Source organism: Erpetoichthys calabaricus, chromosome 11, assembly GCF_900747795.2.
Source record: "Erpetoichthys calabaricus chromosome 11, fErpCal1.3, whole genome shotgun sequence".
Taxonomy (NCBI): Eukaryota; Metazoa; Chordata; class Cladistia; order Polypteriformes; family Polypteridae; genus Erpetoichthys; species Erpetoichthys calabaricus.
The window spans coordinates 47,494,274-47,512,254 of NC_041404.2; the positions used below are offsets into that span (position 1 = coordinate 47,494,274).

At 41.4% G+C, this 17,981-nt stretch overlaps 1 protein-coding gene across 1 annotated transcript in view; it reads right to left on the bottom strand.

Moving 5' to 3' along the window:
• Window positions 1-301: 301 nt before the first annotated feature.
• Window positions 302-17,981, bottom strand: part of slc34a1b (solute carrier family 34 member 1b) — a 42,530-nt gene continuing 24,850 nt past the window's right edge. Inside the window, exons 11-12 of the mRNA XM_028812541.2 lie at window positions 7,395-7,519; window positions 302-1,677 (exon numbers count right to left, since the gene is read on the bottom strand). Of these exons, the coding sequence (XP_028668374.2) occupies window positions 1,111-1,677; window positions 7,395-7,519 (692 nt within the window). The 3' untranslated portion in view covers window positions 302-1,110. The remainder of the gene's footprint in view (window positions 1,678-7,394; window positions 7,520-17,981) is intronic.

A 17,981-nucleotide genomic window follows, 5' to 3' on the forward strand; every position in this document is an offset into this window, starting at 1 on the left:
AAACATCCACAAATCATAGAGGTTCTATACGTTAACCTTACCTTTCCGGTGTGCAACCGTAAAATGATCAAAACCTTTTTTTCCATTTCAAGTTCTCCTCCCTCATCAACAAGCTCAACTGAGCCGCAGTAAGGAACACTTTTTCCAGGCTCTTAGCTCTGTAAAACCTCTTGACCAGTAGTCCGAGAGTCAACCTCAGATATCCCTTCAGCCTCCTTGACCTTCCCTTCCCAAAAAGGGCAATGTGACTCTTCAGGAGCTCTTTCTTCCACCTATAGTCTTGATTAACGACTAGCATTACCAACTTCCAAGCAGATTATCCTAACCTCCCTCCCAGGATGCCGACTCTTATAAATGAGGCCCTGACCTTTACAAGTTCCACAAATTTTTGTTCAGAAAGTCCTGTCTCCCTGAGAAAAAGGGGAATATGACCTCCGTAATGCGTTGGTGGACATTTCTAGACAGAGAATTGGTGATACTTGTACTTTGGGCACCTGCTGTGAAGGACTTCGCTTTCTACTTACAATCATTTAGCTTGCCTATGTTTTAGAATAGGACGTTTCCATCTCCACATCTCTTTTTGTTGTGATGCACTATAGACTTGTCGTACTCTTCTTCCATGGCATTCTTGATGTTCACTAAGTTGTAAATTCTTTTATACTTTGTGCTGAATTTCTAGTTTCTTCAATTGGTTGAGATTTCCCCGCTTTGATTTGTTTTCCTTTTGGGGGTCATTTCCTAGCAGGGGGTCTGGTTGTTGCGTCTGAAGGCACACATATACTGCCTAAGGATATCTTTGTGTGGAACATCATAATCATTCCAGATATTGCATACATACACTTGAGTCTCTAAGTAGTTATAATTCATTTCTATACAAGCAATAAAATGTAACAATTCACTATACTTATAACACTAAAAGCTTACAATACAGTGACAGAGACATAGCTATTGTCTTCTGGGGCATGTTGAAATAATCAGGTAGGTCAAAATATCAAGCTCAGCAGTAGACACACGCCATCTTAGTCGCTTTGTAAGTCTGTCTGTATCTTTGAGTGAAGGAGCAGTGGTCCGCTCCCCTAGCACTGTTTGGTGGTGTGATATAATGTCTATCTAGAGCGCCGTGCTGCTTTGCCTCTGTAGTCCTCGCAGCATAAGAATTGGAGTGCCTGCCGGGCTCTCCTCGATATATGCAATGGCGGGGTTGTCATATGCCATCTTGGCTTTCAGTTGTGGGGACATTTCTGCGAAAGGGTCATGAACAGCAGCGTCCTTCGCACTCTTGCAGTGGTCTGTGCAGCACAGAGTGGCGTTAGTGATGAAGGAGTCCATCGGCTTCAGGGAGCGCATCCACCTGGGAAGGAAGTCCCAGGTCTGCAGCTTCTTTGGCAAGTGATCTGGGCTCCTGTTTTGCAAGCAGTTGATGATTGCAATAAAGAAGAGAATTCCAACAAATGGCGCTCCAACTCCTATCATGACCTGCCAACCTGCCATGGAAAGGCCAAAGACCAGCGACGGAAGAAGGAGGAAGCAGATGATCAGGTAGAGAACAGCAAACCAGCGGTACTTGGATGTTCGTTCTCCGAGTGTTTTTGCCATACGGATGGGGAATCTCATGAATGGAGCAGGGTACCAGAGCAGGATGCCAGAAATGTTGAAGAAGAAATGGCAAAGAGCAATCTGGAAAAAAAAACAAAGCAGGAATGTAACTTCTACATAAAGATGGCTCTTAACGTTAAACATACCAACCCATCCGTCAGTGCTTAACCTGCTTATCCACTTCATGCTCACAGACCTCATGTATAAAATCTTGCTTAGATTCCATACTGGAATTTTTCTTGCACTCAAAAGGCAAAAACAGTGAGTGCACAAAAAAAATACATACATTTATAGCACCGTACGTTCACCACATGCCACGCCAGGGAACCTTATAGATCTCAAAGCAACTTAAAACTTTGTGCTCGTGCACAGGCTTTTGGTGCCTCCTTGTTACTGCCTGCCACATTTTGGACTTGATCCGGACACTACAGCCACATTAACTTTGGCACAATGTAGAGTCATGTGTGTATGCATTTGTCATTCTAACAGATGGTACATCACAAACATTTGTAGTAACAAAATGCATTGTTACAAATGTTTCTGTTGTACCATTTGTTCAAATGACAAATGCATACACTCGTGACTCTACATTGTGCCAAACTTAATGCATTTTATTACTTCATACTTTACAAAATACATTCCAATAGATGGTGCACTGCAAATGTTAAAGCTGATGTCTACATGCATCACATAAATTTTAACCCATAGCACAGCTAGTAGATAATAAAAGATAGAAAATATTTTGACGTTTTCCTTCGTGTTGCTTTTTGCTAATAGAGATCAAGTCCCCTGTGACCTTTATTAACTAAAATAAAAATAAATAAATTGAGATTGTCCTTCTGTTTAACTCCACACCGTCTATTACTACACTATAATATAAATTCCCATAATTATATGCTCTAAATAGGATAAATCACAGTGATGGGCTTTCATTTGATTAGCTCACATCTCCAGTGCATTAAGGTCTCATTGCATTTCAGAGAAACGCAGAACTACTAATCTGACTACCATTTAAAGCCATTTGAATTCATAGTTACTGTAGTTTCTATTTTCTAATTAAGCTTCATCCACTCTGTTTTCTGTCAACACTTTCAATAATTACTAATTATTTCTAACATCCTGGTTTTTTCCCCACAAGCTAATATATGATTGATATGACATCTAGCAGTTACTTTGGTTCATTTGTGCTGGATGGTATTTACCGCTTCACTTCACTTTTGCTCATTGAATCCTGATGAGGAAAGTGGCAGCAACCACCTGACCTGCACAGACAAACCCACCCTAACCTTTATAACGTTTACCAGCACTGTCTGAGAAAATCTCTTTATGATCCTAAGCAAGGACACAGGAAGAACAGGAGTGAGGGTGCTGCAGCACCCCTTTTGGTTGGGAGAATAATTGAGTATTGGTATGGCTGGACATCTGCACGAGCTAAGCTAGGCTACAGCTCAGGGGGCTTGTTTAAAAAACATCAAGTGTGAAAATAGGAATACACCAAAAAAACAGTGAAATGCATATTTGTATACCAAAAAACCACAAACAAATAATAATAACAATAAAAATCAGCAGGCAAACGCACATTTCTATACAATGTACTCTTTATAAACCACAATCATCTTGTAAATGTACGTTTGTAAACGTGCCTCAAATCTGTCTGGTTCCACCCTGAAACAATCATATATGGAGCATACTAATCAGCCTCATATTATACAGTCATATGAAAAAGTTTGGGAACCCCTCTTATTTCTTTGGATTTTTGTTTATCATTGGCTGAACTTCCTTTTAATATATGACATGCCTTATTGAAACAGTAGTATTTCAGCAGTGACATTAAGTTTATTGGATTAACAGAAAATATGCAATATCCTTCATAACAAAATTAGACAGGTGCATAAATGTGGGCATCCCAACAGATATTACATCAGTACTTAGTTGAGCCTCCTTTTACAAATATTACAGCCTCTAGACACTTCCTGTAGCCTTTGATGAGTGTCTGGATTCTGGATGGAGGTATTTCTGACCATTCTTCCATACAAAATCTCTCCAGTGAAGTTAAATTTGATGGCTGCCAAGCATGGCCAGCCTGCTTCAAATCATCCCATAGATTTTCGATGATATTCAAGTCAGGAGACTGTGACGGCCATTCAAGAACATTGTACTTCACCCTCTGCATGAATGTCTTTGTAGATTTCGAACTGTGTTTTGGGTCATTGTCTTGTTGGAATATCCAACCCCTGTGTAACTTCAACTTTGTGACTGATGCTTGAACATTATCCTGAAGAATTAGTTGATATTGGGTTGAATTCATCCGACCCTCGGCTTTAACAAGGTCCCCAGTCCCTGAACTAGCCACACAGCCCCACAGCATGATGGAACATCCACCAAATTTGACAGTAGGTAGCAGGTGTTTTTCTTGGAATGCGGCGTTGTTCTTCCGCCATGCAAAGCGCTTTTTGTTATGACCAAATATCTCAATTTTTGTCTCATCAGTCCAAAGCATTTTGTTCCAAAATGAATCTGGCTTGTCTTAATGAGCATTTGCATACAACAAGCGACTCTGTTTGTGGAGTGAGTGCAGAAAGGGCCTCTTTCTCATCACCCTGCCATACAGATGTTCTTTGTGCAAATTGCGCTGAATTGTAGAACGATATACAGATACACCATCTGCAGCGAGATGTTCTTGCAGGTCTTTGGAGGTGATCTGTGGGTTGTCTATAACCATTCTCACAATCCTGCACATATGCCGCTCCTGTATTTTTCTTGGCCTGCTAGACCTGCTGGGTTTAACAGAAACTGTGCCTGTGGCCTTCCATTTCCTGATTCCATTCCTTACAGTTGAAACTGACAGTTTAAACCTGTCAGATGGCTTTTTGTAGCCTTCCCCTAAACCAGGAGACTCAACAATCTTTGTTTTCAGATCTTTGGAGAGTTGCTTTGAGGATCCCATGCTGTCACTCTTCAGAGGAGAGTCAAAGAGAAGCACAACTTGTAATTGACCACCTTAAATACCTTTATATCTCATGATTGGACACACCTGTCTATGAAGTTCAAGGCTTAACGAGCTCATCCAACCAATTTGGTGTTACAAGTAATCAGCATTGAGCAGTGACAGGCATTCAAATCAGCACAATTACAAGGGGACCCACATTTTGCACAGCCAGTTTTTCACATTTCATTTAATTTCATACAACTAAATACTGCTTCACTAAAAATCTTTGTTCGGAAAACACCCCAGGGCTCAGATGTTCCTAGGAAATGAAAGACATACCACTGTTATCATTTTTTTGTTGAAAGCAAATTATTATGCAGGCTGAGGGGGGGTTCCCAAACTTTTTCATATGACTGTATGCAATCACGGTGTGGCAGACCTTCATTGGCTGGTAGTGCAGCCACATGACGCATCCAGTAGCCTGGGATAGAAGTTCTCTTCTCTAAATTAGAGGCATGCAAAGAGCCTTTTTTCAGTGGCCTAAACGCGGGTATCAGCAACACGCGCAAATATGTTGAAAAGCAACGTGCTACTGCTGCTGTAAGTCCCATGAGCTCCAGCCATACCATACCTGGTATAAAAAAAAAAAAAAAAAAGGGTCTGATCTCTGGAGTTGAAACAGATTGTTGGTCACTGGTAGGGTGTACATGTAATGGGAAGATTTCGATCGGCAAATGACATCTGTAATTGGAGATGCCTTTTATGCGCTATTGTGCCAGAGCAGTCCTGTTGATAGTCTTATCTTAGCATCACAGATGACTTGCATGTAAATAGAATGTCACCGCTTACAGTTAACTCAAACAGCCTCATTCTCTCTAGGTGCCCTTATTGCAATATGAGCGCATTAAAGTGCTCCAATTACGTTAGGAAAAAGGACACTGGTGCAAATTGCCTTTTTATGTTGGTAACAGCATGCTATGTTATGTCTATGTGCGCCCACAACATTTGAAAACTGGATGTAGCACCATGTTGGTCAGCTAAAGGCTTCCAGTACAGCGTGTATGACGGAGTGAAGCTTGGCTGCGATATTCCTGATCAGTCAGCCAGTTCCCTGAGACATGACAACAGGTCTAAACTGATGAAAAAAAAGTTTTTGAGTGCAAATATACAGCATTGGTCTTCTTAAAAGAGAACTAAAATAACAGTCTGTGCATCATATTCATCACATGTGAGCTTTGAGCACATTATAATAACAGCTCGGTAACATGAATTATTATGTGTGTGACTGCTCATTTATCTGATTTGGCTGCATGTCCCTACTTGACCAAAGGCGTCGTCATTTCCCAGTTCCTTCGAAATGTTATGTATGCATAGGTCAGGGTTGTTCTAAATATACGCAGGTTCCCCCATCAAGTTTTCTTTGATAAATCTCGACATTTGTGTGGGAAGTTTCTTACGTACATTTCAAGCTGTTTTCTGTGCATTTGCCCCAGGGCTGCACAGGCTATACAGGACACAAAATTTGTTAAAATCTATGAAAAATACAGCTTGTTTATCACAAAGAATAAACCCCTAGAATAGCCGATTGTGTCCTCTTTAACCTCATTACTGTTATTCCTAAGATAGCTTGTCCACAACTAGTCACACACACTCGTGCCATCATCCCAAGTTAAAGTTGTCCCCAGTGCACAATGGCTGTCAACAGCAGAATGGTACGACCCACACAGGTATCACCCAGAGAACATCCTAACTACTAGTGGCGGCTAAGGAGCTGTGCTGGTATCTGGAAGGCTGCCGGTTCAAATCCTGTTACTGCCAGAAGAGATCCTGTTGAACTCTTGAGCAAAGGCCTTGCCTAGATAATTGCTCCAAGGTGGAGCTACAATGGCTGACCCTATGCTGTGACCCCCAATATTCATGCTAAAAAAAGACAATTTCCTCTTGGGGATTAATGAAGTATATCAAATTATCATAAAACAAATAGGTCCTAACCACCTGAAATGGTTCCCCTCAATCCAGAGAAGCTGAGGTTCTCCAGTCTTGATAACCTAAACAAGAACATCGGATATGATCATCTCATTCTTTCATTTACTACCCAGACCTTCTGACCACAGATGAGGACGGAAAGGAGGACTAATCAATTTTTGACAAGTTTCTCCACATACTTAGCTCTTGATTTCACCTCCTCCAAAGATATTTTTCTCCAATCAGATTGAGATTTATGTGCATGAGTCTGTCAGAGAGGAGCACCTCATTACAGTAGATATGGGACTTCAGCATGTAGTTATACATCAAATATTAAAAAACTATGGAGAAGCAAAGTTAGACAGTTCAGATGATGCATTAAAATATTTCATTTAGGTGCACCCAGAGTTGTGGGAGAACTCGAGTTTGATTGAATTATTTTTTGTTTATGTCTGCTCTCTAACCAGAGGTTTGCTAGGCCCAATTATAGAAACAGCCATTCTGTATTCACTTGCATGCGGAGGCTTGAAGAAGCAGAGGTTAGGAGGACATCTACAGTAACATTTCCCTTGTGATGAGCAATCATATTATAATGTTTACAGTGGATCCACAAAGTATTCAGACCCTTTACTTTCTGCACATTTTAGTAGTTGCTGGATATCATGTAAAATGGTACTGTTAGTGCTGTGCAGAGTGGTGCTGTGTTTTTCCCAGTTGATTCTGGAGTTCATCAGGGGTGAGTTTGATTGAATTTTTTTTTTTTTTTTACGTCTATTCTCTACTGGAGCGTGTGCTAAGCCCAACATTCTGCATTCAAAAAACATGTGGAGATACTGAAGAATTAGAGATTAGGAGAATATCATTATTTCTGGACCATTAAAGTTATGTGCAACTTTAAACTTACCTGAAATGCTGCAGCCAGTTTGTCTCCGGGACTTGCAAGTGCAGCCAAGATGGCAGTGGTAGTGGTGCCAATGTTGGAGCCAAGGGTGAGAGGGTAGGCTCTTTCGATACTGATGACCCCAATACCTGAAACAGCAGAAAAGGAAGCCATAACTAAATCTCTGTCCTTGTCATTAGTGTCACAGGAGCATGTTAGTAAGCGCATGGTGCTGCTCCTCTCCTGTAATGAAGCCAAGGAGATCCAACCTAATATTAATGAAGGAATCAAGGGAATGATAATTATGAATAAGAGCATTCAGCTGTGTGCTGTGTCATTCATTAGTGCTAAGCTTAAACACCTCAGAGTTTTGCTAATTTCACCCTGAGGGAACTGGACAAGACCCAGAAGGCTGCTGTCCACTTCCTCTAGTCCTTCATCCACCGTTCAGCTTTAAATTAGAAATGTAACCAACTGTATACTTGTTTGGAAAACTAACCTCCTTTTGTTTAATGAGAAGGGTCCAGTTCCTTCTTAGAGTGACCATCTTTATTGTTTATTGTTTTTTATGTTTTATTGATTTTAAGACCCCAGTAGTTGCAAATGCTGAGGCTTTTGCCACAAGGTGACCTACATGATGCCATGGGCTAGGACAATTGTGAAAGCAGTACCAAAGTCCCCTATGGACTGTTCGTCACCAAGTTCTAAATATTTTATAAATGTGTGGTCATTGCAACAAGTCAGGATCTTTGATTATTTTTAACATTTCCGAGGTTAAAAATTATTGTGTTTTATTCAGAGAAATAAGTGAAGTGTGGCATGGTCTCGCTGCTTCCTCCTAAATCTCCACAGGTAGGTGGAGAAGCAACTCTTAACTCAGCCATGCCTGAATAGTGCCCCCTAAAGGGCTGGTTCCTTACTTGTTCCTGATGCTACCTTCTTGTGAGAGGTGCACCACAAATATGGGCTAATAGGGATAGGGTTAGCCCAGGGGTCTCCAACACGTCGCTTGCGAGTTACCGGTAGCTCACAACCCCTTTCCAAGTAGCTCGCCAAAAGGTTAATGAATCCTACATAAATTTGAAAACTTGATTAGTCAAATTAGGGGTGGGCGATCTTTGCAAAAAATCATATCACGATCTTTTTAACACCAAATCACGATCCACAATCTGAATTGCAATCTATCTTTTCAATGTGGCAAACACTTAAGAGAATATCTGGACTCAAACTCATCAAGACCTAAGTAACACTTTATTTTAAATATCAAACAAAGTTGAATTCAATTGTTCTCCCATTCGCTAGCTAAGCGGACTTAAGGACCACACCCCGAAGCTGGCGAGTGAGTGAGGAAGGCCCCTCCTCTCGGCCCGCTGCATGGATTTCAGATTTGCGCAAATGAATCGATACCACATGCGAACTATGATACACAGCAAAATGAGAGAAGTCACAAAATCAACTGGAATGTTCAAGCAAATTATAGAAAAAACCTGATTTAAATCCGTTCAGTAGTTCTCTCGTGAAAAGCAAACAGTCATACAGACAAACAGGATTTTAAATCACCTGTAGCTCGCAAACCGTTTCACCTATTGACTTGATATTTGGTACACATATACTACGTGACGTCTACTATCCGCTTTCGGGGTGAGGATTTTATTACTCTTTTTATTTTAATTTTATTTGATTGTAGAATCAATTCTCGGCAGCGCTCAGCAGGGAGGCCGTGTGGCGCATACGTACGGGCGCCGTTCTCATTCCCTACCACCTTTGCTAATCATTCTTGAGGCAGATTGAAGACTTAAATGCCAGCTTAAGTGAAAGATTAAAGAAAACATACTAAGTAATTGCAACACTTAATCAGTTTTAACACGATGCCGATGAAAGAAGAGAAGCAGCGTGCTGCTAGGGTGGAGAAAAGAAGAGCTGCTCAGGAAGCAGCAAGCGCATCAACCACTGAGCAAACGAATGCTAAACAGAGACAGAGAAAGAGGATGAAATCTAGGAATGCTCAAGTCAAGTGTATTCGCTGCACATTATCGTGCAGTGCGCCGTTACTCGTATTATATATTAGTAATCCTTCAAAATAATGTGCAGTTGAAGTCTCAACAGCATTCTCAGCATTTCTGGAGCTTAGTAGAGCCAGATAACTATAAGAATCTTCACCAAACAGCTCTGAAAATGTCTGCTTTGTTTGGGTCTCCATACCTCTGTGAGTCTGACGTGAATGTCATGAAATCAAAGTTCAGAACAAGACTGACAGACGAACATTGAAATGCCTCCATAAGAGTGAACCTAAGTGGCTGCACTCCACTGTCCACCTGCCTCTCTTGTTGACTCCATGCAGTGCCAGTCATCTGACTCACTAAAAAACACATCACACATGCAACTGGACATGTGAATAAAGTGACACAGTGACATGGAACAAAATGACAAAGGAATAAGTCATATCTGTGTATGTGGAATTGCATTGTTTTGTTTTGACAGCATTCATGTTTTAATTCAATAGTGTGAGATACACTAGAAAATGCATATAGACATACAAAATGCACTTGCAGGTGAACTAAATATTTTTTGTGATGTTTTAATGCAAAATCTGAGTTGTGGACACCAATATTTTGTAAATGTTCAGGCAAATCAAGCGTATTCAGTTTGTTTGGGTTGAAATAAGCTATGAGAATAATCGTTAGAAAACAGGAGTAGCACTCAGCCATTTTCATTTTGTAAAAGTAGCTCTCAGGGGAAAAAAGTTTGGAGACCCCTGGGTTAGAGTTTGGATTAATCCTGGCCCTGTATGCTATTTATTCCCTATATAAATGCAGTTAGACTTGTCTCCAAATATTTGGTGGTGGTCTTTGCTTCCATTTGGGAGACGGGAATCATCCCAGCTGATTGGAAGACAGGACTCGTCATCCCTATCCAGAAAGGGAAGGCTGATTGCCTGGATTGCGGCAACTACAGGGGTAATATCCTTGCTAGGGTGATCCTCAATAGGATCCGTGATCACCTGCTTACCTATCAGCGACCACAGCAGTCTGGTTTTAGACCTGCAAGGTCTACCAGCGATTGCATCCTGACACTAAGGGTTCTTATGGAGCAGAAATGCGAATAGCAGCATATTTGTTGATTTTCGTAAAACATTCGACTTGGTTGATCAAGCTGCCCTGTGGGACATCCTGAGATTTCACGGGATCTCACAGTAGTTGCTGGATATCATGTAAAATGGTACTGTTAGTGCTGTGCAGAGTGGTGCTGTGTTTTTCCCAGTTGATTCTGGGGTTCATCAGGGGTGTGTTTTTGCTCCTACTCTGTTCAATGCTTGCATGGGGGTATCCACTGGTGAAAAAAGATTCACTGATATTGACTTTGCTGACGATGCTGTGATCTTCTCTGAGTCAAAGGAGGCTCTGATCAGGGCTCTCGTGAGACTGAGCGAGGAGTCTGAGTGTCTGGGCTTATGAGTGTCCTGGATAAAAACCAACGTCCAGGCCTTTAGTGACTTCTTGGGCACATCCATCAGCAGTGTGTCTGTCTGCGGAGAGAGTGTCGACCTTGTCGAGAGGTTTACTTAACTCGGCAGGTATATTCAAGTCTCTGGTGACTCTTCCTATGAAATCAGTAGACGGATTGGGACAGCATAGGGGATCATGAGGTCACTGGAAAGGGGTGTGTGGCACTCCGAATATCTTTGTAAAAGGACAAAGGTCCAAGTCTTTAGAGTCCTGGTGTCCTGGTGTTTCCTGTTTTGCAAGACATGGACGCTACCCAGTGACTTGAGACAAAAACTGGACTCCTTCAGTACTGTGTCTCTTCAGAGAATCCTTGGGTATTGCTAGTTTGACTTTGTTTTAATCGAACAGTTACTCATGGAGTCCTGAATGAGGCACATTACCTGCATTGTGAGGGAGTGTCCATTACAACACTACGACTATGGCTGGTATGGCATGCAGGATCTTCATTGTTGAGGACCCGAGTTGCTGAACTCTGATCTTTGGGAGGCATTTGAGCTACTTGCTGCCGAGTGTGAAGAAGCAGGGATATGAGGATCAGCACCTGCAAGTGCGGGGTGATGAATCTCACTTGGAAAAGAATACCTTGCTCTCTCCAGGTACATGGTATACAGTATTGGGTGAATTTGTTTTCACGGTATGTGGTCCTCTGCTGGCTTCATCTGGCTTTGACATTAGATATGACTGGGGCAGTTTGCAGCCAAGTGTGAAGCAGCCACAATTAGGATCATCACCTCCAATTCCAAGGCGATGGTTCTCATTTGGAAAAGGATGGATTGCTCTCTCTGCCCTTGTTCGGCCCTTAGAGGAGGAGTTGTTCAAGTATCTCACAATTTTGTTCATAAGTAATAGAAGAAAGGTACATGAGATCGAAAAGCAGATTGGTGAAGCAGCGGCTGTTCTGAGGGTGCTGTGCCAATCTGTGTTGGTGAAGTAGGAGCTGAGTCTAAAGACAAAACTCTTGGTTTTCTGGTTGATCTACATCCCTGTTGTCTCTTAGGATCATGAGCTGATGGTGATGACTGAAAGAATGAGATCACAAGTATGAGCATCAGAAATTAGGTTTGGCTGACACTCCATGAAATGGTAAGAAGGTCAGCCAATTGTAGTGAGCCAAGAGGTGTAGCTGTTGATTTACTGGCAGATCAACAATATTACCCAGAAACGTGCTGTATCAACACATGCTCCCAACCTCTTCCTCCACCTCCCATGGTCACAGACTGTGGGTAGTAACCGTAAGCACTAGATTTTAGATACAAGCAGCATGAATGAGCTTCTTCACAGGGTGTCTGAGCTCAGCCTAAGAGATAAGGCGAGGAGCTCAGACATTCAGAAGGATCTTGGTTTACTGGCTGATCTACATACTTGTTGTTACCTATGGCCATGAGCTGAGTGTAATGACCAAAAGAATGAGGTTTGGCTGACACTCCATGAATGGTTTAGAAGTTTTGAAATTTGGGATAGCCTCAGAGTAGAGTCCGGATCAAGAAGAGCCAGCTGAGGTGGTTTGGGTGTTTTGTAAGGATTCCCACCCCTCCCGGGGTAGCTCCTTCCTTATCTTCCCTGGGCACTTTCTACTAAACGGAGACCCTACAGCATTTCCCTTTTTTGACTTGGGAATACCTTGGAATTCCCCTGGAAGAGCTGTAATCTGCATCTGGGGACATTGAAGTCTGAGATATCATGCTTCCCCTGCAGCCTTCATGACTCACACTAGGAAAAGTAGTTCATGAAATAAGATGTATGCTATTCCTCCATCATTACAGTTCCCGAACCTGCTTAATCCAACCCTGTGTGTTTAATGGAATACTTCACCTAAAATTAATCGCTTTGTATCAGTGTTACTCGTCTCTTGTTATTTGTAGTGATGGCTGAAAAAAATCTTAATACAGTAATCCCTCACCTATCGCGGGGGTTACGTTCCAGAGCCCCCCGCGATAGGTGAAAATCCGTGAAGTAGTGACCTATATTTATTTTATTATTTATACATATTTTAAGGCTTTATAAACCCTTCCCACACTCTTATAAACCTTTCTCACTCTCTTGTTAACCTTTCCCAGCTCTTATAAACACTTCCTATGCTCTTAAACACTTTCTGCATTCTTAAACACCGCAGACCAACACTGCACACTGCACGCAGCGATCAGACGTCAATGTGTCTGCACTCGCTTTGTGAAGGGGGGCAGCTGAACTCAACGCTGAGCAGAAATGGACTTTGTGCTGCTTCTGCCAAAATGCCTGCTTGTCGCTCTGCGCGTTAGGAAGGATGAGGAGGTGTGTGTGTGAGGGCTGAACGCACGTTCACTCAAACCCCCCTCCCCGGAGGCGCAGTAAGCTCCTGCCACTTCGCATTGTCAAGGGGGTGGGGGAGCTGAATGAACGCTAAGGAGAAGTGGACTTTGTGCTGGCTTTGTGCTGTTTGTCGCTCTGCGTGTCAATAATTTAAAAGCCTGTACATCACCAATTTTCCTGTCTCAGTGTCTTGTCTTGCGTGAAGTTAAAATGTTTTATAATAGTGAGATGTTACTCATATCCTTAGCCCGACATCCACATATCATATGTGTTAACAAAGTGTGTTTTATAAGATTACATGTGTTTAAAGCATGTGGGATGGGTATTTTAAGGCTTAAACTATAAAAATGTTTATTTATATGGTCTTCTATATCGCGGATTTTCTCCTGTTGCTGATGGGTCTAGAACATAACTTCCGCGATAGGCGGGCAATCACTTGTATTTAAAAACCCGCGAAGTCGTGAATCCGCGAAAAGTGAACCGCAAAGTAGCGAGGGATTACTGTATCTTGATTTGGAGGACAACAAAACTTCAAATACAGGAGGCTTTGAGATTTCTTCATTAATGTTTGTTTATTGCTGGTCAATTAGGGTCTCCGTTGAAATGTTTTATCTGTATCACATGTAATCATGACATTAAAAATTCTCAGCCATTACTAAAAACTGCTGTATTTTACCCAGGGTTCCTTCCCTGGTTTATGTTTCTATTTCCTTTCTTTGCTTTTCATTGATTTTTCTGTTTAAATCGTTTATTGTGATTGTTTCTGTTATTATTGTTCTGTCCATTTATTAAGTATTTTATCATTATGTTTAAAGAATTACTGTACTGTTTTTACTGTGTACTGTTTATGTACTGTTTCCTTAAATGTCTTTATGTTCCTCATATTTTGAGGACAGAACCTCGAGAGAGGGGACGACCCCTTGCATCACTACTACGTGTTCCCTCCACCCCCAGTAAAGGAAGTCTGGGATGTGGAGTCCTTTGCGGTTCATTGAATGTGTTCTGGTGGGGTTTTGGATCTTCTCTGTGAATATTGGTTTGTTTCTTTGGATTTTCTTCTTTAGTCAGCTCTTTTTCACTCTATTTTGAAGGATTTCACCTAAAGATTTACTGGGTGGGGTTTGTTTGCTTTCGATTACCCTCTCAACAACTACTTTTGTCTCTTTATTTTTGCTCTTCTGTGCATTTTGTTATATCTTTTTCTGTTTTTGTAAATTAAGATTTTTTGTTGCTTGTTCATTTTCAAGCCAGGAGTTTACAGTAATCCCAGTAATCTCAGCCTGTATAATAATTGACTCTACTTTCAACAAAAAGATAACAGTGGTATGTCTTTTATTTCCCAGGAACATGTGAGTACTGGGTTGTTTTCCGAACAAAGATTTTTAGTGAAGCAGTATTTTGTTGTATGAAATTAAATCAATTGTGAAAAACTGGCTGTGCAAAAATGTGGGTCCCCTTGTAATTTTGCTGATTTGAATGCATGTAACTGCTCAATACTGATTACTTGCAACACCAAATTGGTTGGATTAGCTTGTTAAGCCTTGAACTTTATAGACAGGTGTGTCCAATCATGAGAAAAGGTATTTAAGGTGGTGAATCGCAAGTTGTGCTTCCCTTTGACTCTCCTTTGAAGAGTGACAACATGGGATCCTCAAAGCAACTCTCAAAAGATCTGAAAACAAAGATTGGCTACAAAAAGCCATCTGAGAGGTTTAAACTGTCAGTTTCAATTGTAAGGAATGGAATCAGGAAATGGAAGGCCACAGGCACAGTTGCTGTTAAACCCAGCAGGTCTGGCAGGCCAAGAAAAATACAGGAGCGGCATATGCGCAGGATTGTGTGAATGGTTACAGACAACCCACAGATCTCCTCCAAAGACCCGCAAGAACATCTTGCTGCAGATGGTTTATCTGTAGATCGTTCTACAATTCAGCACAATTTGCACAAAGAACATCTGTATGGCAGGGCGATGAGAGCCCTTTCTGCACTCACTCCAAAAACAGAGTCGCTTGTTGTATGCCAATGCTCATTTAGACAAGCCAGATTCATTTTGGAACAAAGTGCTTTGGACTCATGAGACAAAAATTGAGTATTTGGTCATAAGAAAAAGCGCTTTGCATGGTGGAAGAAGAACACTGCATTCAAAGATAAACACCTGCTACCTACTATCAAATTTGGTCGAGGTTCCATCATGCTGTGGGGCTGTGTAACTAGTTCATGGACTGGGGCCCTTGCTAAAGTCGAGGGTTGGATGAATTCAACCCAATATCAACAAATTCTTCAGGATAATGTTCAAGCATCAGTCACAAATTTGAAGTTATGCAGGGGTTGGATATTCCAACAAGACAATGACCCAAAACACAGTTTGAAATCTACAAAGGCGTTCATGCAGAGGGAAAAGTACAGTGTTCTGGAATGGCCGTCACAGTCCCCTGACTATCATCGAAAATCTATGGGATGATTTGAAGCAGGCTGTCCATGCTCGGCAGCCATCAAATTTAACATCACTGGAGAGATTTTGTATGGAAGAATGGTCAAAAATATCTCCATCCAGAATCCAGACACTCATCAAAGGCCATAGGAGGCATCTAGAGGCTGTCATATTTGCAAAATGAGGCTCAACTAAGTATTGATGTTATATCTCTGTTGGGGTGCCCAGATTAATGCAACTGTCTAATTTTGTTACAATGCATATTGCATATTTTCTGTTAATCCAATAAACGTAATGTCACTCTGAAATACTGCTGTTTCCATAAGACATGTCATATATTAAAAGGAATGTTGCTACTTTGAAAGCTCAGCCAATGATAAACAAAAATCCAAAGAATTAAGAGGGGTTCTCAAACGTTTGCATATGACTGTATATACAAAAGCACTTAAGAAAAGTCTACAGGCTACTCTTGTTACTCTTCTTCACTGCAAAATGTTTACATCTGTGCATAGCTTGTTAGAGCCGGGCATAGGACATTATTAACAATTCCTGCTTATGGGTCTATTTTTAGAAGCTGGTTTGAAGTGGGCACAGGAAGCTATTAGTATCTTCTCCATTTCGCTTTACTTCACAACTGACACAAAAATCAACACATATCAGGCAATTAAAGACAGATTAATTAATTAATGATAGAAAAACTCATTTGTGTAAATCTGATTTTCTTTCTAATTAATTATCTCTGTCTATTGCTGCCATGGCACAGACGCGGGAGTCATTACCATGCACTCCATATCTCACTATCTCTGTCTGTTCTTCAGTTTAAAGCCTGTTAGGCGCAACTCCAGATCTCCTGCATTTTACTATCCCTGGAGATCTTTTTTTTTCTTTGCACATCCAGTACTTAATCCAGAACAGCATTTACTAAAGTCACAAACTGAATAATGCAGCTAAACAATGAGCAGAAATATATAATATACAGCTATGCATATGTATGATTTTTTTTATATAAAGTGGATTCAGAAAATAGTCAGACCACTTCACTTTCTGCATACTGTAATGTGCTGTTAATGTAGTTTTGAATGGATAAAGCTGCAATTTTTTTCCCCATTGATACACACTCTACAACCCATAGTAACCCAAAGTGAAAGCATATTTCAAAACAGGCTTGCAAATCAAAGCCTGACATTTTGATTTCTTCTTTGACGGCAGACGCATACATTCGATAGCAAACGAATTGTCCTTTATTTTACCTCCTTCTAATTTTGGCATCGTGTTAGCCCAGCCGTCTCTATGCTACTTTAGTTCTGTTTTGTGCATGTGTTGTGCATATGGAGTTAGACTACTGCCACAGACAGCGTCTGTGTCTGAGTTGCATTCATTTTACAAGTGCAAGTTACATTCTGAGCGTGAGTGACACACTTGGCAAGTGTTTTCTGGTCACATGACTTTTAGCGCGGCATCCTCCCAAGTAGAGGCAATGGCTAGTGGAGGGGGAACACGACGATTAACCTGTGACATCCCAAATTCCAATCTGATCAATTTTAAGTATACTAGCAATTGTCTGTGCTTGGAAGGATTCATGGTATACACCTGAGAATAAAGCTGCCAAGACAAAAAAATTTTTTTGAAAAAGGGGGACCCAAAAATAACGAGAATTTTTTTTTAAATTGTATATTTCTCTGAACATTTCGAAAATTTAATCACCGTCAAAATACTCTTCCTGAGACACAATATACTTGTCCCACAATTGTTTCTGTTGTTCTGAAACTCTTGCGAAGTGATACCCTTCCTAGCCTTTGTCGTTTGCTTCTTGACCTCCTCTACATCTTGAAAACATTCTTTTAAGGTCCCTCTTCATTCTTGGAAACAAGAAAAACTTGCAGGGTGCAAGGTCCGGGCATGACTTGGAGTCAGAATCATTGTCATCACGTTTTCCGTGAGAAATTGCCACACACTCAATGCTGTGTGGGCGGCAGCGTTGTCGTGATGCAGAAGCCACTCTCACAATCTCCGCAATTCGGGTCATTTTTCTCCGCACTGTATCACGTCACCGCTTGAGCACAGAGCCGGCCTTGGGGCGAAGCGAATGAAGCGACTGCTTCGGGCCCACAGCTGGAGGGGGGACCCACTGCGCCAAAGGTTTTTTTTTTCCTGTGATGCGACGCTGCTGCGGAGGGCCCAATGGAGCAACAGACTCCTTCACTCCAACCTCTATTACTAATTTTTTTATATATATAATTCACAGGCAACATATTCCATCACCTAAATACTCCACGTGGACATCTCCACTCGGCACTCCAATCTTCATCACGCTTCACTCAGGCCCGCGCGCCTGTTGCCGCCTCCACGGCTCATCTGTGCCTCTGTCCTCAGTAGACAGCCACT